This window comes from Stegostoma tigrinum, unplaced genomic scaffold (assembly GCF_030684315.1).
Source record: "Stegostoma tigrinum isolate sSteTig4 unplaced genomic scaffold, sSteTig4.hap1 scaffold_111, whole genome shotgun sequence".
NCBI classification, from domain to species: Eukaryota; Metazoa; Chordata; class Chondrichthyes; order Orectolobiformes; family Stegostomatidae; genus Stegostoma; species Stegostoma tigrinum.
In genome coordinates this window covers 98005-124210 of record NW_026728062.1, presented here as the reverse complement: position 1 = coordinate 124210, position 26206 = coordinate 98005, and the positions used below count along the sequence as shown (strand labels likewise).

Sequence of the window (26206 nt, the reverse complement as noted above, 5' to 3'; positions counted from 1 at the left end):
TTAACCTCAGTCACTGCATCCCAGGTCACTCAGTCACTGCATCTCCTTTCCTCAGTCACTGCAGCCCATTTCACGAAGTCACTGCTGCCCATTTCACTCAGTCACTGCGGCCCATTTAACTGTCACTGCATCCCATTTCCACCGTCACTGCATCCCATTCCCCTCAGACACAGCATGCTATTTCCCACAGTCACCGCATCTCCTTTCCTCCGTTACTGCATCCCATTTCACTCAGTAAGGGCAGCGCATTTCACTCATTCACTGCATCCCATTGCCCTCAGACACTGCATCCCATTTCCCTCAGTCACTGGATCCCATTTCCATCAGACACTGCATCCCATTTCCCTCAGTCACAGCACCCCTTTTCCCACAGTCAGTGCATCTCCTTTCCTCAGTCACTGCATCCCATTTCACTCAGTCACTGCAACCCATTTCGCACAGTCACTGCAACCCATTTCGCACAGTCACTGCAGCCCACTTCACGCAGTCACTGCATTCCATTTAAGAGTCACTGCATCCCAAAACCGTCAGTCACAGCATCCCATTTCTCTCAGTCACAGCATGCCATTTTCCACGTTCACTGTATCTCCTTTCCCTCAGTCACTGCATCCTATTAACCTCAGTCACAGCATCCCATTAACCTCAGTCACAGCATCCCATTTCACTCAGTCACAGCATCCCATTTCACTCAGTCACAGCATCCCATTTCACTCAGTCACAGCATCCCATTTCACTCAGTCACAGCATTCCATCTCCCTCAGTCACTGCATCCCATTTCCCACATACACGGAATCACCTTTCCCTCAGTCACTGCCTCCCATTACCCTCAGTCACTGTATCCCATTGCCCTCAGTCACTGCATCCCATTGCCCTCAGTCACTGCATCCCATTGCCCTCAGTCACTGCATCCCATTGCCCGCAGGTACTGCATCACATTTCACTCAGTCACTGCATCCCATTGCCCTCAGTCACTGCATCCCATTGCCCTCAGTCACTGCATCCCATTGCCCTCAGTCACTGCATCCCATTGTCCTCATTCACTGCATCCCATTGTCCTCATTCACTGCATCCCATTGTCCTCATTCACTGCATCACATTACCCTCAGTCACTGCATCACATTACCCTCAGTCACTGCATCACATTACCCTCAGTCACTGCATCCCATGTCCCTCAGTCACTGCATCCCATGTCCCTCAGTCACTGCATCCCATTGCCCTCAGTCACTGCATCCCATTTCACTCAGTCACTGCATCCCATTAACTACAGTCGCAGGATCACATTTCAAACAGACACTGCATCCCATTACCGTCAGTCACTGCATCCCATTTCCCTCAGTCACTGCATCCCATTTCCCTCAGTCACTGCGTACCATTTCCATCAGTCACTGCATCCCAGTTCACTCAGTCTTGGCATCTCATTTCCCTCAGTCACTGCATCCCATTTCCCTCAGTCACTGCATCCCATTTCCATCAGTCACTGCATCGCATTTCACTCAGTGACTGCAACACATTTCACTCACTGACTGCATCCCATTTCCCTCAGTCACTGCATCTCATTTCACTCAGTCACTGCATCCCATTTCACTCAGTCACTGCATCCCATTTCCAACAGTCACTGCAGCCCATTTCACTCAGTCACTGCATCGCATTTCACTCAGTCACTGCATCACATTTCACTCAGTCACTGCATCCCATGTCCCACAGTCACTGCATCCCATTTTCATCAGTCACTGTTACCCGTATCTCTCAGACGCTGCATTCAATTTCCCACACTCACTGCATCCCATTCCCCTCAGTCACTGCATCCCATTACCCTGAGTCACAGTATGTCATTTCCCACAGTCACTGCATCTCCTTTCCCTCAGTCACTGCATCCCATGTCCCTCAGTCACTGCATCCCATGGTCCCTCAGTCACTCCTACCCAGTACCTCAGTCACTGCATCCCATTTCATTCAGTTACTGCGTCACATTTCCATCAGACACTGCAGCTCATGTCACTCATTCACTGCATCCCATTTCACGCAGTCACTGCATCCCATTCCACTCAGTCAGTGCGTCACATTTCACTCAGGCACTGTATCCCATTTCCCTAAGTCACTGCACCCCAAGCCCGCACGGGCACTGCATCCCAATTAACTCAGTCACTCCTTCCCAGTACCTCAGTCACTGCATCGCATTTCACTCAGTCACTGCATCCCATTTCACTCAGTCACTGCATCCCATTTCCATCAGTCACTGCATCCCATGACCCTCAGTCGCAGCATCCCATTTCCCACAGACACTGCATTTCCTTTCCCCAAGTCAGTGCATCTCATTTCCACCAGTCACTGCATCCCATTTCACACAGCCACTGCATCCCATTTCACACAGCCACTGCATCCCATTTCACTCAGTCACTGCATCCCATTTCACTCAGTGACTGAATCACATTTCACTCAGTCACTGCATCCCATTTCAAGCAGTCACTGCATCCCATTTCATCCAGCCTCTGCATCACATTTAACTCAGTCACTGCATCCCATTTCCCTCAGTCACTGCATCCCACTTCACTCAATCACTGCAGGCCATTTCACTCATTGACTGCATCCTATTTCACTCTGACGCTGCGTCCCGTTTCCCTCAGTCACTGCATCCCATTACCGTCCGTCACGCCATCCTATTACTGTCAGTCACTGCATCCCATTTTGATCAGTCACTGCATCCCATTACACTCAGTCACTGCATCCATTTGACACAGTCACAGCATCCCATTTCACTCAGTCACTGCATTCCATCTCCCTCAGTCACTGCATCCCATTTCCCACATACACGGAATCACCTTTCCCTCAGTCACTGCCTCCCATTACCCTCAGTCACAGCATCCCATTTCACTCAGTCACAGCATCCCATCTCCATCAGTCACTGCATCCCAGTTCACACATTCACTGCAGCCCATTTCACTCAGTCACTGCATCCCATTTCACTCAGACACTGCAACCCATTTCCCACAGTCACTGGATCCCATTTCCCTCAGTCACTGGATCCCCTTAGACATAGTCACAGCATCCCAGTTTACTCAGCCACTGCAACCCAGTTCAATCAGTCTCGGCATCCCATTCCCCTCAGTCACTGCATTCCATTACCCTCAGACACAGCATGCCATTTCCCACAGTCAAGGCATCTCCTTTTCATCAGTCACTGCATCCCATTTCACTCAGTCACTGCATCCCATTTCACTCAGTCACTGCATCCCATTTCGCTCAGTCACTGCATCCCATTTCGCTCAGTCACTGCATCCTGTTTCCACAGTCACTGCGTCTCCTTTCCCTGAGACAATGCATCCCATTTCCATCAGTCAATGCATCCCATTTCCATCAGTCACTGCACCCATTTACATCAGTCACTGCACCCATTTGTCTCAGTCACTGCATCTCCTTTCCCTCAGTCACGGCATCTCCTTTCCCTCAGTCACGGCTACCCATTTCACTCAGTCACAGCATCCCATTTCACTCAGTCACTGCATCCCATTTCACTCAGTCACTGCATCCCATTTAACGGAGACAGTAAATCCCATTCAATTGAGACAGTGCATCCATTTCCCTCAGTCACTGCAGCCCATTTCACTCAGTCACTGCAACCCATTTCCACAGTCACTGCATCTCCGTTCCCTCAGTCACAGCATCCCATTTCCATGAGTCACTGCATCGCATTCCCCTCAGTCACTGCATCCCATTTCCATCAGTCACTGCACCCATTTACATCAGTCACTGCATCCATTTGTCTCAGTCACTGCATCTCCTTTCCCTCAGTCACTGTATCCCATTAGGCTCAGTCACAGCAGCCCATTTCACTCACTCACAGCATCCCATTTCCATCAGTCACTGCATCCCATTTCACTCAGTCACTGCATCCCAACTGACTCAGTCACTGCATCAAATTTCACTCAGCCACTGCATCCCATTTCACTCAGCCACTGCATCCCATTTCCCTCAGTCACCGCATCCCACTTCACTCAATCACTGTAGGCCATTTCACTCATTGACTGCATCCTATTTCACTCTGACACTGCGTCCCGTTTCCCTCAGTCACTGCATCCCATTACCGTCCGTCACTCCATCCAATTACTGTCAGTCACCGCATCCCATTTCGAACAGCCAGTGCATCCCAACTGACTCAGTCACTGCATCCCATTACCCTGAGTCACAATATGCCATTTCCCACAGTCACTGCATCTCCTTTCCCTCAGTCACTGCATCCCATGTCCCTCAGTCACTCCTACCCAGTACCTCAGTCACTGCATCACATTTCCATCAGACACTGCAGCTCATGTCACTCTGTCACTGCATCACATTTCCATCAGACACTGCATCTCATTTCACTCATTCACTGCATCCCATTTCACGCAGTCACTGCATCCCATTTCCCTCAGTCACTGCATCCCATTGCCCTCAGTCACTGCATCCCATTGCCCTCAGTCACTGCATCCCATTGCCCTCAGTCGCTGCATCCCATTGTCCTCAGTCGCTGCATCCCACTTCACTCAGTCACTGCATCCCATTTCACTCAGTCACTGCATCCCATTTCACTCAGTCACTGCATCCCATTAACTTCAGTCGCAGGATCCCATTTCAAACAGACACTGCATCCCATTTCCGTCAGTCACTGCATCCCATTTCCATCAGTCACTGCATCCCAGTTCACTCAGTCTTGGCATCTCATTTCCCTCAGTCACTGCATCCCATTTCCCTCAGTCACTGCATCGCATTTCACTCAGTCACTGCATCGCATTTCACTCAGTCACTGCATCCCATTTCACTCAATCACTGCATACCATTTCCAACAGTCACTGCAGCCAATTTCACTCAGTCACTGCATCCCATTCCCCTCAGTCACTGCATCCCATTACCCTGAGTCACAATATGCCATTTCCCACAGTCACTGCATCTCCTTTCCCTCAGTCACTGCATCCCATGTCCCTCAGTCACTGCATCCCATGTCCCTCAGTCACTGCATCCCATGTCCCTCAGTCACTCCTACCCAGTACCTCAGACACTGCATCCCATTTCCCTCAGTTACTGCGTCACATTTCCATCAGATACTGCAGCTCATGTCACTCTGTCACTGCATCACATTTCCATCAGACACTGCATCTCATTTCACTCATTCACTGCATCCCATTTCACGCAGTCACTGCATCCCATTCCACTCAGTCGCTGCATCCAATTTCACTCAGTCAGTGCGTCACATTTCACTCAGGCACTGTATCCCATTTCCCTCAGTCACTGCACCCCAAGCCCGCATGGGCACTGCAACCCTATTAACTCAGTCACTCCTTCCCAGTACCTCAGTCACTGCATCGCATTTCACTCAGTCACTGCATCCCATTTCACTCAGTCACTGCATCCATTTCCATCAGTCACTGCATCCCATTACCTTCAGTCGCAGCATCCCAGTTCCCACAGACACTGCATTTCCTTTCCCGAAGTCAGTGCATCTCATTTCCACCAGTCACTGCATCCCATTTCACGCAGCCACTGCATCCCATTTCACTCAATGCTTCACTTTACACTCAGTCAGAGCATCCCATTTCCATCCCTCACCGCGTCCCATTTCCTCAGTCACTGCATCTCCTTTCCACAGTCACGGCAATCCCATTTCACTCAGTCACTGCCTCCCATTTCAATCAGTCACTGCATCTCCTTTCCATCAGTCACTGCGTCCCATTTCACTCAGTCACTGCGTCACATTTCCCATGGTCACTGCATCCCAATTCCCAGTCACTGCATCCCATTTCCCTCAGTCACTGCATCACATTTCTCTCAGTCACTGCATCACATTGTCCTCATTCACTGCATCCCATTGTCCTCAGTCACTGCATCCCATTGTCCTCATTCACTGCATCCCATTGTCCTCATTCACTGCATCCCATTTCACTCAGTCACTGCATCCCATTACCCTCAGTCACTGCATCCCATTACCTTCAGTTGTAGGATCCCATTTCCAACAGACACTGCATACCATTTCCATCAGTCACTGCATCCCAGTTCACTCATCTCGGCATCTCATTTCTCTCAGTCACTGCATCCCATTGTCCTCAGTCACTGCATCCCATTTCCCAGTCACTGCATCCCATTTCCCTCAGTCACTGCATCCCATTTCACTCAGTCACTGCATCACATTACCCTCAGTCACTGCATCCCATTGTCCTCAGTCACTGCTTCCCATTACCCTCAGTCACTGCATCCCACTTCACTCAGTCACTGCATCCCATTTCACTCAGTCACTGCATCCCATTAACTTCAGTCACAGGATCCCATTTCTAACGGACACTGCATCTCATTTCCCTCAGTCACTGCATCCCATTTCCCTCAGTCACTGCATCCCATTTCCCTCAGTCACTGCATCCCATTTCACTCAGTGACTGAATCACATTTCACTCAGTGACTGAATCACATTTCACTCAGTCACTGCATCCCATTTCAAGGAGTCACTGCATCCCATTTCATCCAGCCTCTGCATCACATTTAACTCAGTCACTGCATCCCATTTCCCTCAGTCACTGCATCCCACTTCACTCAATCACTGCAGGCCATTTCACTCATTGACTGCATCCTATTTCACTCAGACACTGCGTCCCGTTTCCCTCAGTCACAGCATCCCATTTTGATCAGTCACTGCATCCCATTACACTCAGTCACTGCATCCATTTGACACAGTCACTGTATCCCATTTCCCTCAGTCACTGCATCCCATTTCCACCAATTACTGCATCCCATTTCACTCAGCCACTGCATCCCATTTCACTCAGCCACTGCATCCCATTTCACTCGGCCACCGCATCCTAGATCACACAGTCACTGCATTACAGTTCAAACAGACACTGCAGCCCATTTCACACAGTCACTGCATCCCATTTCACCGAGTCACTGCATCCCATTTCACTCAGTCACTGCATCTCATTCCCCTCAGTCATTGCATCCCATTACCCTGAGTCACAGTATCCCATTTCCCACAGACACTGCATCTCCTTTCCGTCAGTCACTGCACCTCCTTTCCCTCAGTCACGGCATCTCCTTTCCCTCAGTCACGGCATCTCCTTTCCCTCAGTCACGGCATCCCATTTCACTCAGTCACTGCATCCCATTTCACTCAGTCACTACATCCCATTTCACTCAGTCACTGCATCCCATTTAACGGAGACAGTAAATCCCATTCAATTGAGACAGTGCATCCATTTCCCTCAGTCACTGCAGCCCATTTCACTCAGTCACTGTAACCCATTTCCACAGTCACTGCATCTCCGTTCCCTCAGTCACAGCATCCCATTTCCATGAGTCACTGCATCGCATTCCCCTCAGTCACTGCATCGCATTCCCCTCAGTCACTGCATCCCATTTCCATCAGTCATGCATCCCATTTAGATCAGTCACTTCATCCAATGTCACTCAGTCACTGCATCCCATTAACCTCAGTCACTGCATCCCAGGTCACTCAGTCACTGCATCTCCTTTCCTCAGTCACTGCAGCCCATTTCATGAAGTCACTGCTGCCCATTTCACTCAGTCACTGCGGCCCATTTAACTGTCACTGCATCCCATTTCCACAGTCACTGCATCCCATTCCCCTCAGACACAGCATGCTATTTCCCACAGTCACCGCATCTCCTTTCCTCCGTTACTGCATCCCATTTCACTCAGTAAGGGCAGCGCATTTCACTCATTCACTGCATCCCATTGCCCTCAGACACTGCATCCCATTTCCCTCAGTCACTGGATCCCATTTCCATCAGACACTGCATCCCATTTCCCTCAGTCACAGCAACCCTTTTCCCACAGTCAGTGCATCTCCTTTCCTCAGTCACTGCATCCCATTTCACTCAGTCACTGCAACCCATTTCGCACAGTCACTGCAGCCCACTTCAAGCAGTCACTGCATTCCATTTAAGAGTCACTGCATCCCAAAACCGTCAGTCACAGCATGCCATTTCTCTCAGTCACAGCATGCCATTTTCCACGTTCACTGTATCTCCTTTCCCTCAGTCACTGTATCCTATTAACCTCAGTCACAGCATCCCATTAACCTCAGTCACAGCATCCCATTTCACTCAGTCACAGCATCCCATTTCACTCAGTCACAGCATCCCATTTCACTCAGTCACTGCATTCCATCTCCCTCAGTCACTGCATCCCATTTCCCACATACACGGAATCACCTTTCCCTCAGTCACTGCCTCCCATTACCCTCAGTCACTGTATCCCATTGCCCTCAGTCACTGCATCCCATTGCCCTCAGTCACTGCATCCCATTGCCCTCAGTCACTGCATCCCATTGCCCTCAGTCACTGCATCCCATTGCCCTCAGTCACTGCATCACATTTCACTCAGTCACTGCATCCCATTACCCTCAGTCACTGCATCCCATTGCCCTCAGTCACTGCATCCCATTGCCCTCAGTCACTTCATCCCATTGTCCTCATTCACTGCATCCCATTGTCCTCATTCACTGCATCCCATTGTCCTCATTCACTGCATCCCATTGTCCTCATTCACTGCATCCCATTTCACTCAGTCACTGCATCCCATTACCCTCAGTCACTGCATCCCATTTCCCTCAGTCACTGCATCCCATTTCCCTCAGTCACTGCATCCCATTTCCCTCAGTCACTGCATCCCATTTCCCAGTCACTGCATCCCATTTCCCTCAGTCACGGCATCCCATTTCACTGAGTCACTGCATCACGTTACCCTCAGTCACTGCATCACATTACCCTCAGTCACTGCATCCCATTGTCTTCAGTCACTGCATCCCATTACCCTCAGTCACTGCATCCCACTTCACTCAGTCACTGCATCCCATTTCACTCAGTCACTGCATCCCATTTCACTAAGTCACTGCATCCCATTTCACTAAGTCACTGCATCCCATTTCACTCAGTCACTGCATCCCATTAACTTCAGTCGCAGGATCCCATTTCAAACAGACACTGCATCTCATTTCCCTCAGTCACTGCATCCCATTTCGCTCAGTCACTGCATCCCATTTCACTCAGTGACTGAATCACATTTCACTCAGTCACTGCATCCCATTTCAAGCAGTCACTGCATCCCATTTCATCCAGCCTCTGCATCACATTTAACTCAGTCACTGCCTCCCATTTCCCTCAGTCACTGCACCCCACTTCACTCAATCACTGCAGGCCATTTCACTCATTGACTGCATCCTAATTCACTCTGACGCTGCGTCCCGTTTCCCTCAGTCACTGCATCCCATTACCGTCCGTCACGCCATCCTATTACTGTCAGTCACTGCATCCCATTTTGATCAGTCACTGCATCCCATTACACTCAGTCACTGCATCCATTTGACACAGTCACTGTATCCCATTTCCCTCAGTCACTGCATCCCATTTCACTCAGCCACTGCATCCCATTTCACTCAGCCACTGCATCCCATTTCACTCGGCCACCGCATCCTAGATCACACAGTCACTGCATTACAGTTCAAACAGACACTGCAGCCCATTTCACACAGTCACTGCATCCCATTTCACCGAGTCACTGCATCCCATTTCACTCAGTCACTGCATCTCATTCCCCTCAGTCATTGCATCCCATTACCCTGAGTCACAGTATCCCATTTCCCACAGACACTGCATCTCCTTTCCCTCAGTCACTGCACCTCCTTTCCCTCAGTCACGGCATCTCCTTTCCCTCAGTCACGGCATCTCCTTTCCCTCAGTCACGGCATCTCCTTTCCCTCAGTCACGGCATCTCCTTTCCCTCAGTCACGGCATCCCATTTCACTCAGTCACGGCATCCCATTTCACTCAGTCACTGCATCCCATTTCACTCAGTCACTGCATCCCATTTAACGGAGACAGTAAATCCCATTCAATTGAGACAGTGCATCCATTTCCATGAGTCACTGCATCGCATTCCCCTCAGTCACTGCATCGCATTCCCCTCAGTCACTGCATCGCATTCCCCTCAGTCATGCATCCCATTAACCTCAGTCACTGCATCCCAGGTCACTCAGTCACTGCATCTCCTTTCCTCACTCACTGCAGCCCATTTCACGAAGTCACTGCTGCCCATTTCACTCAGTCACTGCGGCCCATTTAACTGTCACTGCATCCCATTTCCACAGTCACTGCATCCCATTCCCCTCAGACACAGCATGCTATTTCCCACAGTCACCGCATCTCCTTTCCTCCGTTACTGCATCCCATTTCACTCAGTAAGGGCAGCGCATTTCACTCATTCACTGCATCCCATTTCCCTCAGTCACTGCATCACATTTCCCTCAGTCACTGCATCACATTGCCCTCAGTCACTGCATCCCATTGCCCTCAGTCACTGCATCCCATTTCCCATAGTCACTGCATCCCAATTCCCAGTCACTGCATCCCATTTCCCTCAGTCACTGCATCACATTTCCCTCAGTCACTGCATCACATTGCCCTCAGTCACTGCATCCCATTGCCCTCAGTCACTGCCTCCTGTTACCCTCAGTCACGGCATCCCATTTCACTCAGTCACAGCATCTCCTTTCCATCAGTCACTGCGTCCCATTTCTCTCAGTCACTGCATCCCATTTCCCATAGTCACTGCATCCCAATTCCCAGTCACTGCATCCCATTTCCCTCAGTCACTGCATCACATTTCCCTCAGTCACTGCATCACATTGCCCTCAGTCACTGCATCCCATTGCCCTCAGTCACTGCATCCCATTGCCCTCAGTCTCTGCATCCCATTGCCCTCAGTCACTGCATCCCATTGCCCTCAGTCACTGCATCCCATTGCCCTCAGTCACTGCATCCCATTACCGTCAGTTACTGCATCACATTTCACTCAGTCACTGCATGCCATTACCCTCAGTCACTGCGTCCCATTGCCCTCAGTCACTGCGTCCCATTGCCCTCAGTCACTGCGTCCCATTGCCCTCAGTCACTGCGTCCCATTGCCCTCAGTCACTGCGTCCCATTGTCCTCAGTCACTGCGTCCCATTGCCCTCAGTCACTGCGTCCCATTGCCCTCAGTCACTGCGTCCCATTGTCCTCAGTCACTGCGTCCCATTGTCCTCATTCACTGCGTCCCATTGTCCTCATTCACTGCATCCCATTTCACTCAGTCACTGCATCCCATTTCACTCAGTCACTGCATCCCATTACCCTCAGTTACTGCATCCCATTTCACTCAGTCACTGCATCTCATTTCCCTCAGTCACTGCATCCCATTTCCCAGTCACTGCATCCCATTTCCCTCAGTCACTGCATCCCATTTCACTCAGTCACTGCATCCCATTACCCTCAGTCACTGCATCACATTACCGTCAGTCACTGCACCCCATTGTCCGCAGTCACTGCATCCCATTACCCTCAGTCACTGCATCCCACTTCACTCAGTCACTGCATCCCATTTCACTCAGTCACTGCATCCCATTTCACTCAGTCACTGCATCCCATTAACTTCAGTCGCAGGATCCCATTTCAAACAGACACTGCATCTCATTTCCCTCAGTCACTGCATCCCATTTCCCTCAGTCACTGCATCCCATTTCCCTCAGTCACTGCATCCCATTTCCCTCAGTCACTGCATCCCATTTCGCTCAGTCACTGCATCCCATTTCACTCAGTGACTGAATCACATTTCACTCAGTGACTGAATCACATTTCACTCAGTGACTGAATCACATTTCACTCAGTCACTGCATCCCATTTCAAGCAGTCACTGCATCCCATTTCATCCAGCCTCTGCATCACATTTAACTCAGTCACTGCATCCCATTTCCCTCAGTCACTGCACCCCACTTCACTCAATCACTGCAGGCCATTTCACTCATTGACTGCATCCTATTTCACTCTGACGCTGCGTCCCGTTTCCCTCAGTCACTGCATCCCACTACCGTCCGTCACGCCATCCTATTACTGTCAGTCACTGCATCCCATTACACTCAGTCACTGCATCCATTTGACACAGTCACAGCATCCCATTTCACTCAGTCACTGCATTCCATCTCCCTCAGTCACTGCATCCCATTTCACACATACACGGAATCACCTTTCCCTCAGTCACTGCCTCCCATTACCCTCAGTCACAGCTTCCCATTTCACTCAGTCACAGCATCCCATCTCCATCAGTCACTGCATCCCAGTTCACACATTCACTGCAGCCCATTTCACTCAGTCACTGCATCCCATTTCACTCAGACACTGCAACCCATTTCCCACAGTCACTGGATCCCCTTAGACATAGTCACAGCATCCCAGTTTACTCAGCCACTGCAACCCAGTTCAATCAGTCTTGGCATCCCATTCCCCTCAGTCACTGCATTCCATTACCCTCAGACACAGCATGCCATTTCCCACAGTCACTGCATCCCATTTAACGGAGACAGTAAATCCCATTCAATTGAGACAGTGCATCCATTTCCCTCAGTCACTGCAGCCCATTTCACTCAGTCACTGCAACCCATTTCCACAGTCACTGCATCTCCTTTCCCTCAGTCACAGCATCCCATTCCCATGAGTCACTGTATCGCATTCCCCTCAGTCACTGCATCGCATTCCCCTCAGACACAACATGCTATTTCCCACAGTCACCGCATCTCCTTTCCTCCGTTACTGCATCCCATTTCACTCAGTAAGGGCAGCGCATTTCACTCATTCACTGCACCCCTTTTCCCACAGTCAGTGCATCTCCTTTCCTCAATCACTGCAACCCACTTCACTCAGTCACTGCAACCCATTTCGCGCAGTCACTGCAGCCCACTTCACGCAGTCACTGCATCCCATTTAAGAGTCACTGCATCCCATTACCGTCAGTCACAGCATCACATTACCCTCAGTCACTGCATCCCATTTCCCTCAGTCACTGCATCCCATTTCCCTCAGTCACTGCATCCCATTTCCCTCAGTCACTACAACCCATTTCCCGCAGTCACTGCATCCTATTTCACTCAGACACTGCATCCCATTTCCCTCAGTCACTGCATCCCATGGCCGTCAGTCACTGCATCCCATTTCCATAAGTCACTGCATCCCATTTGCATAAGTCACTGCATGCCATTTGCATAAGTCACTGCATGCCATTTGCATAAGTCACTGCATCCCATTTGCATAAGTCACTGCATCCCATTACCCTCAATCACTGCATCCCGTTTCACTGAGTCACTGAATCACATTTGTTGTTCTCACTTGAATGCAATGGTCATGAATCTCCTCCAATGGCTGGTCATCTATTTCCAATGCAATATTTTACGAAGTTTTGATTTTCAATTTTGATGACATGTGTCTCCACTATTCTATAAGATGCTGCAATAAACTCAAATTTGACAAATCATAATTCAACCACCTTTACCTACAGAGTTAATTTCATCAAACAGATCCAATTAGAAATGTCACATTTCCAAATCCTGATTCAAGTTTTTCTAATTATGGGCCACGTGGTTAAGAAAAAAGACACTTAGAATCACAGAGATGTACAGTCGGGAAACAGATCCTTTGGCCCAATTTGTCTATGTTGACCAGATATCCGAAATTAATTTAGTCCCATTTGCCAGCATTTGGCCCATATTCCTCTCAACCCATCCTATTCATATACCCATCCACATGCCTTTTAAACGTACAAGCCTCCACCACTTCCTCTGGCAGCTCATTCCATACATGCACCACTATGAAAAAAATCCGGTCCATTTTAAATCTTGCCTCTCTCATTTTTAACCTATTCCCTCCAGTTTTGGCTTCCAGCAATCCGGGGAAAAGATCTTGGCTGTTTGCTCTATCCACGTCCCTCGTAATTGTATAAACTTCTATATGGTCAGCCCTGAACTCCAAAGTTCCAAGAAATAGCTGCCTGTTCAATCCCACGGTATACCTCCAACCTCCGATGCTGGAAACATCCTTGTAGAGCTTCTCTGAACCCTTTCAAGTTTACAACATACAACAATACATTTTTTTCTCATATCACCTTAGATTATTTTTTTGTTTATGCGTGTTGTGTGGGTTTCCAGTCAGGCCCAGAAACACAGGTTGATGCAGTCACTGTTACAACACGGTATTGAAGGAGAATTTGTGATCTTTGGAGTTTCATTCCAGTGTATGAAGGAGTGTACCATCATGCCACTTCAGAGCACTACTGGCGACGAATTGTTGCAAGTTTTCAAGTGTTACCGATCGTCACATAAAATATGGCCTTTTTGTTGTTGCACTATTCATCTTAACTGCACCATATCTAGTATTTAGGCTTGGAAACTATTTCAAGTTTTTTGATTTACTTATTCAAAATCAGTTATGATTGTTGTCATGATATCTACAATATGTTATTTTGATTGGACATAGAGGATTGGATCTGTCTTAATGGAAATAATGTATGCGCTTATAAAACCGCTTCTGGGCAAGGTAGTTGGTCAGTGGTTAGAGCTGCTCATGCACTGGGGAGCCAATTGAGATTCCAGTCTTGGGTAACTATCTGTGTGGAATTGACACGTCCTCCCCGCGTCTGCGAGGGGCTTCTGCCAGGTGCTGCAGTTTCCTCCCATTGTTCAAAGATGTGCAGATCCTTATATGTGATTTGTGAAGCATTTCTTAAATGTTTCTATCCTGCCAGCATCCAGTGCCTTGGACAAAATAACTGGAGATGAATAAAAGATACAGTGCCTTTTGACACCATTTCCTGCTGGATTTTCATCAATCCTGCTTTATATCGGTGAAAACTTCCATGACCTTTTTTGATGCTATGTCTGAATTGACAGTCTAGTTCCAAATATTTGTTGTGCAGTCTTTCAAGGTCTCTGTTACAGCATACCCATGAATGTCCACTTCAAAAGATACTTCCATATCATAGAATCCCTACGGTGTGGAAACAAGCCCCTTTTGACCCAAGAAGTCCACGGCCAGGCTCCAAAGAGCATCTCACCCTGACTCATCCCCCGACCCTTTCCTCAGTAACCCTACATTCCCCATGACTAACACACCTAATCTACACATCCCTAAACACAATGGGCAAGTTTGGCATGGCCCATACACCGAGCCTGCACATCTTTGGACTGTGGGAGGAAACCAGAGCACCCAGCAGGAACCCAGAGCACCCAGCAGGAACCCATGCAGGCATGGGCAGAATGTACAAACTCCGCACAGAAAATCGTCCAACGCTGGGATCGAACCTGGGTCCCTGGCGCTGTGAGTCAGCAGTGCTAACCACTGAGCCACCGTGCTGCCCTTGGAGTTAGACAGAGCTTGCTTGTTCCTGGGTGGCCTCAAACTGCCAACCTCCACTTAGTGGCAAAAGTGCTGACCAACTGCACTCATCTGCACTGGTTTTTGCTTTGTATCATTGAATTCAATCCTTAAAACTCTATGATAAATATTTAAATTTCCATTGATATGTGAGCGTTGTTTTTAGTACGCAGTATTGGTTTATTATGTTTCATTGGTACATAATGAAGATTGTATGTATATGCAAATGGGCAAGTTGGCAACGATGCAGTCCACAGACCTGGAGGATAATAACACTGTCCTTCACTGTACTGCCAGAGATAATGGGAACTGCAGATGCTGGAGATTCCAAGATAATAAAATGTGAGGCTGGATGAACACAGCAGGCCAAGCAGCATCTCAGGAGCACAAAAGCTGACGTTTCGGGCCTAGACCCTTCATCAGAGAGCCCTCTGATGAAGGGTCTAGGCCCGAAACGTCAGCTTTTGTGCTCCTGAGATGCTGCTTGGCCTGCTGTGTTCATCCAGCCTCACATTTTATTATCTTGGAATACTGCGTCCAGTTCTGGGCGCCCTATTATAGGAAAGATGTGGATGCTTTGGAGAGGGTTCAGAGGAGGTTTACCAGGATGCTGCCTGGACTGGAGGGCTTATCTTATGAAGAGAGGTTGACTGAGCTCGGTCTCTTTTCATTGGAGAAAAGGAGGAGGAGAGGGGACCTAATTGAGGTATACAAGATAATGAGAGGCATAGATAGAGTCGATAGCCAGAGACTATTTCCCAGGGCAGAAATGGCTAGCACGAGGGGTCATAGTTTTAAGCTGGTTGGTGGAAAGTATAGAGGGGATGTCAGAGGCAGGTTCTTTACGCAGAGAGTTGTGAGAGCATGGAATGCGTTGCCAGCAGCAGTTGTGGAAGCAAGGTCATTGGGGTCATTTAAGAGACTGCTGGACATGCATATGGTCACAGAAATTTGAGGGTGCATCCATGAGGATCAATGGTCGGCACAACATTGTGGGCTGAAGGGCCTGTTCTGTGCTGTACTGTTCTATGTTCTATGTTCTATGTATGCAACGTCTTTGAAAAGCAATTATTTGTAGCGGCTGCAAGCCCATAAGAAATCTCGTTTTGCAGATTATATTCATTTGCACTGCAGGTCATCCCAGTCAGAATCAGTTTTCGTTTCATGACAGATAACTAAAATGTCCATTACAATGAACTTTGGTTGATCAGAAGATTTTAAGTAAGGCCTATGTCTTGTGTGAGCTGACGGCATTACGGGATGGAGAAGGTACATGCACTGCTGGCATCTTGACACCAGTGAATGAGCAAACGTGGACGCAAAGATTGCAACAGGTAACAATTGAACAGGCAATATCTTTTGAGCTCCTTCCGAGCAGGCCTGTAATACTCTAAAGCTGTGCCAGACCCGCACTTCCTCCACCTTACGTACGCTGCCTTTTCTTTTTGACAAGAAGCACCTCTGTACCCGTCATCCAAGGCTCCTTAATCATACCCCTTCTTACCTGTCTCAGAGGAACAAATTTATACATCACTCGCAACAACTGCTCCTTGAACAGCCTCCACATGTCTGCTGCGCCCTTTCTGTGGAACAATTGCTCCCAATCTGTACTTCCCAACTCCTGTCTGATAGCATCATAGTTTCCTTGACCCCAGTGAAATATCTTCCCCTGGTAACTGCTCCTTTCCCTTTCCATGGCTATGGTAAATGGGAGGCTCCTGCGGTCACTGTCGCCAAAGTGTTCTCCCACCACAAGACCTGACACCTGTCCTGGCTCATCGCCGAGCACCAAATCCAAAATGGCCTCCCGCCTCGTCGGCCTGTCCACATACTGAGTAAGGAAACCCTCCTGAACACACCTGACAAAAACGGCTCCATCCAAACCATCTGCACTAAGGAGGTTTCAATCTATATTGGGAAAGTTGAAGTCACCCATAACAACAACCCTGATACGTTTGCACTTTTCAACAATCTGCCGGCCAATGAGTTCTTCGATCTCCCAACTGCTACTTGGGGTCCGTAGAAAACCCCCAGTGAAGTGACTGCTGCCTTGCTGTTCCGAACTTCCACCCACACTGACTCAGTCGACAAACCTTCCTTGGCAACCTCAGCCCTTACCACCGCAGCAGACGAGTCCTCAAAAGGTTCTTTCAGCCGCCGTTATACAGTCCTTGACCAACAAAGCCACACCTCCCCCTCTTTTGCCACCTTCCCTGACCTTAATGAAAGATCTAAACCCGAGAACCTGCAACATCCATTCCTGACTCTGCTCTATCCATGTCTCCGAAATGGCCACAACATCGAAGTCCCAGGTACCTATCCAAGCTGCAAGCTCACCTACATTATTGCGGATACTCCTGGCATTAAAGTCGTCACACTTCAATCCAGCTTGCTGTCTGCCAGCACACTCCTGTGACAGTGAGGTCCTGACCATGTCCTCCCTATGCTCATCCTCCTGTGTACTAGGACTACACCTCAGTTTCCCATCCCCCTTCTGAGCTCGTTTAAATCCACCCAAATGGCACTAGCCAATTTCCCACCCAGGATATTAGTGCCCCTCTGGTTCAAGTGGAGACCGTCCTGTTTGTACAGGTCCCACCTTCCCCAGAATGAGCCCCAATTGTCCATGTACCTGAAGCCCTCCCACCTGCACCATCCCTGCAGCCACGTCTTCAGCTGAAATCTCTCCGTGTTCTTTGCCTCGCTATCACGTGGTACGGGTGACAAACCAGAGATGACCACTCTGTTTGTTCTAGCTCTCAACTTCCACCCTAGCTTCCTCAAATCCTGCCTGACATCCCTATCCCTCATTTTACATATGCCGTTGGTGCCGATGTGGATCACGACTTGGGGCTGGTCACCCTCTCCCCTCAGGACCCTCAACACATGATCCGAGACATCACAGACCCTGGCACCTGGTAGGCAACACACCAATCGTAAGTCTCTTTCGTTCCCGGCAAATCTTCTGTCAGTCCCTCTCACTATTGAGTCCCCAATGACTATCACTCTCTTCCTATCCCCGCTTCCCTTCTGTGCAAGAGGGACAGAATCTGTGCCAGAGACCTGCACCCTACTGCATCCCCCTGCTAACTCGTCCCCCGGAACAGTATCCAAAATGGTATAGTTGTTTTTCAGGGGAGCGACCGCAGGGGATTTCAGGGGAACGACCACAGGGGAAGGTTAGTCAAGCTACACCGGGTAAACGTGCATTTTTGGCTGAAGAAACATGTGTTTCAATGTGTGCTAATGGAAGAAGCCATGGAGTCAAAGCTAAACATTTCGACAATAAGACAACCATTCTTAAAAGCAGCATACAGCGTAAAAAAGAAATGAGCTGCTTTAATATCCACTTAAAATTTATGTGGAATATCAGATGGAATTTTCTTATTGACTCCATTGTGCAATCATGTCGAGCTAAAAATTTTAACTGCATTGATTAATACTAACCAGAAACGGACTTTGTAGTAAATGGTTTGACGGTTTTCTGTATCTGGAACATCCCTTTTCCTTCTCGAACGAAGATCGTACCAACCTATGGTACCAAACTGTGAGTCAAACGGATGGGACACAATCTTTAAATTCCTCATCAAAACAGTCTAATCGTATGGTTCTGTGCAATAAAAGAGAAAGAATAAACATGTTTCCCACAATTTTGCTGATGTTTACGAACAGAATGCTCAAATTCAAAAAGTTTGGGCTGGCATGTCTGCTTCCTCCAGCCTGTTTAAACTGTTCCATTCAATGTGAAATTTGTCATAAGTTTTAGCACACAGGTCTATGTGATCAGCGCCACCACCTTCTATTAGTCATACATGCTTTCCCCCTCTTCCTGTAATACATTCCTTGAAGTGTTCAATGAGATTTTGATTTTAAATCTTATCGTCATATTCTTTTGATTCTCAAGCATCAATGAATCTGATGTTGCCGCCATTCCATGCAGTGCACAGCACGTCAAACAGGAGTCTTACTCTTGCCATGAGCACTGAGGTAGTATGGGGTCACAACTGTCTCATAGTTCAGAATGAAATTCTACATATAGGGCTATGAAGAGTCATGCAGTTAATTTTATTTGACATGCTATTTCTTTTCTTCACAAATATGCTGGATTTAAAGTGATCTTCACCCTCATTTAAAATGAATTCAATATCCAACCATCTGTAAAACTAGCATATCCAAATTTTAATTTGAGTTCAGTGTTACACAAATATATGACTTTTTAAAAAATTATATTCGAGTCAACATTAACATTTCATTCCCTGACAGCGGGTGAACTTACTTTTAAACTCCAATTTTCCTTCGGTATTAATGGAGAGGTGAGCCTTTTTGCAAGCACCGAAAGGCTGCACCAGTTTATGCTAAAACTTACCGAACTGTAAGTTTCACAAATATGTTCCTATTAAACACTAATTCCTGTTGAAGCAGTATGAAGCTAAATTCATTCAACTGGACAGCAAAAATGGTCAAGATTTTAAAAGCAAGCAACTATTTTGAAGTCACTCTTCGAACTAAATTCCATCTTGGTGACTGAGAGTCCATCGGTTCCTCACTCTCAACGAACCATTCAACTGTCATGCAATTACTGAAACACACAGACAAAAAACATCAATGTTAACAGTCACTCAGATTTTGAGAGTGATTTGGAATTCGTACTCAATACCCCCTGGGGAAAATCTGTTCCAAACTGGTTAGTACTCACTTATTACCATCCCACCTACCTTCCCTACCACCTCCTCCCCCTCCACACTATTTGTTTCTGAGCTCCCTTCCACCCTCCATTTCTCAGGAAGGGTCCTGACCCAAAACCTCAACTTTCTTGAGCCTCTGATGCTGCCTGCCCTGCTGTGTTCCTCCAGCTCCACAATGTGTTATCTCAGACACCAACACTGGCAGTTCTTACTATCTGGATAACTCATTCTCACCTTGTCACAAGTGATTTATACTCATTATCTTTTCAGATGACGCATGTACATGTAGATACATAAATATACATATTGCACTTTTATGCCTGAACCATTAGCCTAGAGGATATTTTAAAAGAGTCTCTTCATATCTGCATGAAAGAGAAATCATCAAGGTCATAACTTTCATTTGAGGAATAACTCGAACATTCAAAGTACTCACAGTCAGTGTCCCACTTCCTTGACCAGTCAATTTGATGTGAATCTTTCTTCCAAGTGGAAACTATAACAGCAATTATATTTGAGAGTCAAACACTTCATTGCATCACCAATATTTCCTTGTCTGTTTGAAGCATAAGATAATGAAATAATCATGGACAGATTAGCCAACAGTGTAATTTAATGTGTGTTGTGGCAACTCAAAATCACAACCATTGAAGTGATCTTTAAAAAGCTGTTGTCATACAACAGAGCACTTTTTGAGATGCAGTGATGAACATACTTCCTGAGATGCAAATAATATATGCCAAATTAATTCCAAAGAATACCTTTACAATTAAAAAGAAGCTAAAAATCTCTTTAAATTGCGAAGCTTGTCAGATTGCTCTTCGTCAATGGAAATCGTTCAGAACAATTATTTATTCCCAGATGAAAAGGAAGTGTATACATTTCATGACAACAAAATGTGAGGCTGGATGAACACAGCAGGCCAAGCAGCATCTCAGGAGCATTTTTGTCCTCCTGAGATGCTGCTTGGCCTGCTGTGTTCATCCAGCCTCACATTTTGTTGTCTTGGATTCTTCAGCATCTGCAGTTCCCATTATCTCGAATACATTTCATTTTCACATCTTATCCAAGAGTGAAAAAAAAACATCTTCATGAATGCATTGTCAAACAAGAAGACTCACAAAAAAAGCCATTTGGCCCATTGAATATTCCTCCATCATTCGGTGAGATCATGGTTGATCTCATTACATTTATCATGACACAACATTTCCACCAAACCCTCCTTATACCTAATACATTCCGATCCAAGTAACATCCTGGTAAATCTCTGTTTCTGGGCCATGCCTTGTCTTTCTAAATATTTTTTCAGTCATCTACAAATTTAGCCACAGCACATGCACCTCTTTCCTCCAAGTCATTAATAAACAAGCACAAGAGCTGTGGTTCCTTCAGCGCGACCTCATTTCTGACTGACAAGCCAACCCTGGCATCTCTGTCTATTTGTATCGGAGATAATGGGAACTGCAGATGCTTCAGAATCCAAGATAACAAAGTGTGGATCTGGATGAACACAGCAGGATGAACACACAGAAGTAGAAGGGTCTTGGCACAAAACGTCAGCTTTTACGCTCCTGAGATGCTGCTTGGCCTGCTGTGCTCATCCAGCTCCACACTTTGTCATCTCTGTCCATTTGCCTGTTCTTTCTATCGGACATGAATCATTGGCTATTTCGTTCCCAACACTTATCCCCTCACAACCACCTCTCTGTGATACCCAGAGTGATGTATCTGTCAATTTCAATCTGCTCCACAAACTCATTCACTTTGTTTCATACACTCCCTGCAATTCAATACAACATCTTCAGTCTGGCATTTACAGCCACCCTTCTTATCTGCTGCAGCTGAAGTGAGACTCCTGACCATTTCCATACTTTTTGTCCTATTACTTGCTCTGGAAACTTTGCTGAGCACTTACCAGCTTCTAACTTTTTCCACAATTTTCCATGCAACTGAGCTCACCCACTCCACACTTTTTATTTTAACGCCCTAGCCCCAGACCTAGCTCTGTATTTTGCGAGGATAATTGTCCCAATATGATTCTCGTCGAGCCTATAACACCAGAACGACTCCCTCCTTCCCCATACCGATGCCAATGTCCCATGAATTCAAACACATTTCTGCCATGCCACCATTTGAACAATGTACATCGATAATTATGTTCACACCGTGCCAAATTGCTCAGATAATAATCCAGAGATTATGACCATTCTGGTTCTGCTTTCTCACCTCAGCACCTCGGTGCTCATAATCCCTCAGGAGAACCTCTTTCCTCTTTCTTCCATGTCAATGGTACCTGTGTGGACCACGATAGCTGGATTTCTACTCCTCCCACTTCAAGTTCCTTCGTAGCCGAGATGGAATATCCTGAACCTGGGCACCAGGCAGGCAAAACTACTTTCGAGACTCTCGATCCTGGTCACAACGAACAGTGTTCATTCCCCTAACTATACTACCTCTGATTATAACCACATTTCACTTTTTATCCCCTCCTGAATTTCCCACCTGTACCACAGTGCTACAGTCAGTTTACTCATCTTCCCTATACCCTGCACTCTCATCCACACAGGAAGAAAGAATCTCAAACCTGTTCGATAAGATCAAAGGCCAAGGTTCCTTTTGCACTACATCCTGGATCCTTCCACCTGCCCTGTTCTTTGTCATTGGCCACTGACCGGGTTTCAGCTAGTTAATCTAAGGTGTGTGACTGCCTCCTGAAGCACAGCATTCCCTGGTAACTCTGCCCCACATGATTTGTTGATTGGTCAAAACTGAGATTCCAGTTCATCAACCGAAAGCTGGAGTCAGGGGCCTGACCACTCGCCCGTCATGTAGGTACAAATCATCATCTGGCCTGGCATCACCATTTCAAATACTTCGATCTTAATTTGATTTGAAAACATTCTGGTCTTTTAGTTTGTAGCCTGTAAATATTTCTCCGATTTACTTTCAATCTGAAATCTACAGTCAACACGGCTTTGTGAGGGGTAGGTCATGCCTTACAAACCTTATCGAGTTTTTTGAGGATGTGACTAGAAAAGTTGATGAGGGTCGAGCTGTGGATGTGGTGTATATGGACTTCAGTAAGGCATTTGATAAGGTTCCCCATGGTAGGCTCATTCAGAAGGTCAGGAGGAATGGGATACAGGGGAACTTAGCTGCTTGGATACAGAATTGGCTGGCCAACAGAAGACAGCGAGTGGTAGTCGAAGGAAAATATTCTGCCTGGAAGTCAGTGGTGAGTGGGGTTCCACAGGGCTCTGTCCTTGGGCCTCTACTGTTTGTAATTTTTATTAATGACTTGGACGAGGGGATTGAAGGATGGGTCAGCAAGTTTGCAGACGACACAAAGGTCGGAGGTGTCGTTGACAGTGTAGAGGGCTGTTGTAGGCTGCAGCGGGACATTGACAGGATGCAGAGATGGGCTGAGAGGTGGCAGATGGAGTTCAACCTGGATAAATGCGAGGTGATGCATTTTGGAAGGTCGAATTTGAAAGCTGAGTACAGGATTAAGGATAGGATTCTTGGCAGCGTGGAGGAACAGAGGGATTTTGGTGTGCAGATACATAGATCCCTTAAAACGGCCACCCAAGTGGACAGGATTGTTAAGAAAGCATATGGTGTTTTGGCTTTCATTAACAGGGGGATTGAGTTTAAGAGTCGTGAGATCTTGTTGCAGCTCTATAAAACTTTGGTTAGACCGCACTTGGAATACTGCCAGAGATAATGGGAACTGCAGATGCTGGAGATTCCAAGATAATAAAATGTGAGGCTGGATGAACACAGCAGGCCAAGCAGCATCTCAGGAGCACAAAAGCTGACGTTTCGGGCCTAGACCCTTCATCAGAGAGCCCTCTGATGAAGGGTCTAGGCCTGAAACGTCAGCTTTTGTGCTCCTGAGATGCTGCTTGGCCTGCTGTGTTCATCCAGCCTCACATTTTATTATCTTGGAATACTGCGTCCAGTTCTGGGCGCCCTATTATAGGAAAGATGTGGATGCTTTGGAGAGGGTTCAGAGGAGGTTTACCAGGATGCTGCCTGGACTGGAGGGCTTATCTTATGAAGAGAGGTTGACTGAGCTCGGTCTCTTTTCATTGGAGAAAAGGAGGAGGAGAGGGGACTTAATTGAGGTGTACAAGATAATGAGAGGCATAGATAGAGTTGATAGCCAGAGACTATTTCCCAGGGCAGAAATGGCTAGCACGAGGGGTCATAGTTTTAAGCTGGTTGGTGGAAAGTATAGAGGGGATGTCAGAGGCAGGTTCTTTACGCAGAGAGTTGTGAGAGCATGGAATGCGTTGCCAGCAGCAGTTGTGGAAGCAAGGTCATTGGGGTCATTTAAGAGACTGCTGGACATGTATATGGTCACAGAAATTTGAGGGTGCATACATGAGGATCAATGGTCGGCACAACATTGTGGGCTGAAGGGCCTGTTCTGTGCTGTACTGTTCTATGTTCTATGTTCTATGTTCTACGTTCTACGAAAGCAACCGATAATAGATTCTTAAACCAGTAGCGATCACAAACCAATGAACCTGGTTCACCCTCTCGGTCCCTGATTCTGGCTTCAATTCACCCTGTCTCAAAAAAAATGCTTATGAACGATCAGGCAAAAAAAGCAAGCAAATGGCACCTCTTACCCTCTGCAGTGACTTACCGCATTGCCACCAACTTCCCCAAAATATATATTCACTTGGTGCATTTCACTCGAGATGTGATCTCTTCTTCCAGAACGTGCAAAGCATACTGATCCATAGCAATATACTCCCTTCAAAACCTCAGCTCTCAGCTTATTACTTTTGAGAACATTCTCAATGCTTTCTCCAAGTCCAAACACAACACATTTATTGGTTTTCCTCTATTAATTCTCCTCCCAAAACTTCCTCCAAAAACCCAAACAAATTAGCCAGACATAATTTCTCTTTCATCAGGCTATGCTGATTCTGTTTGATTAGATTATGATTTTCCAAATGTCCTGCTATTATTTTCTTCATAGTTGATTGCCACATATTTCCAACAATAGATGATAGGCTGGTTCGGTTGTAGTTATGTTCTTTTTGCCTCTCTCCTTTTTAAATAGGGACATCACATCAGCATTTTTCCAGCCCTCAGATGCTTCTCGAGAATCTGAACCTTTTTGGGAAATTACAGTCAATGCATATAACGACTCTGAAGCTCATTGTTTAGAATCTTAGAAAGTAAACCATCACGGCAAAGAGTCCAATCTGCTTTCACTCCATTAGATTGTCTACTGCTACTTCTCTCATTGTAGTGATGCTGTGGTAGTGATGTGTTTAATTCCTCCCTGTATTCTTTAGTAATAAGGGGATCCTTGAAGTATCTTCCACTGTAAAGGCTCCCCTTTTCTCATTGTCATTGTTCCTTGATTTAAAAATTAACCTGGCCATCTCAGCCGAGCATATAATTAATGGCATTACCTCTAAAACCTTCTCTGCTAAAGTGTTCAATAGATTGCTACAACCTGAAAGAAGTAATTCTTCCCCTAAATTAATCGGCAACCAATTTGAAAATGTGGCCTCTGGTCGTAAAATCTTTCACTATATTAAGGGAGTGCTGCACTGTCACTGGAGGCCCCAAACCCCACCTCTTCCTCCGGTACATTGATGACTGTATCGGCACCGCCTCTTGCTCTCCAGAGGAGCTCGAACAGTTCATCCACTTCACCAACACCTTCCACCCCAACCTTCAGTTCACCTGCGCCATCTCCAGCACATCGCTCACCTTCCTGGACCTCTCAGTCTCCATTTCAGGCAACCAGCTTGTAACTGATGTCCATTTCAAGCCCACCAACTCCCACAGCTACCTCGAATACACCTCCTCCCACCCACCATCCTGCAAAAATTCCATCCCCTATTCCCAATTCCTCCGCCTCCGCCGCTTCTGCTCCCATGATAAGACATTCCACTCCCGCACATCCCAGATGTCCAAGTTCTTCAAGGACCGCAACGTTCCCCCCACAGTGATCGAGAACGCCCTTGACCGCATCTCCCATATTTCCCGCAACACATCCCTCACACCCCGCCCCCGCCACAACCGCCCAAAGAGGATCCCCCTCGTTCTCACACACCACCCCACCAGCCTCCGGATACAACGCATCATCCTCTGACACTTCCGCCATCTACAATCCGACCCCACCACCCAAGACATTTTTCCATCCCCACCCCTGTCTGCTTTCCAGAGAGACCACTCTCTCCATGACTCCCTTGTTCGCTCCACACTGCCCTCCAACCCCACCACCTTCCCCTGTAACCGCAGGAAATGCTACACTTGCCCCCACACCACCTCCCT

At 47.3% G+C, this 26206-nt stretch overlaps 1 protein-coding gene across 1 annotated transcript in view; it reads right to left on the bottom strand.

Moving 5' to 3' along the window:
* Positions 1-26206, bottom strand: part of LOC132207615 (complement C4-like) — a 201613-nt gene that overhangs the window by 136402 nt on the left and 39005 nt on the right. Inside the window, exon 6 of the mRNA XM_059643559.1 lies at positions 20337-20396. Coding sequence (XP_059499542.1) covers positions 20337-20396 — 60 coding nt within the window. The remainder of the gene's footprint in view (positions 1-20336; positions 20397-26206) is intronic.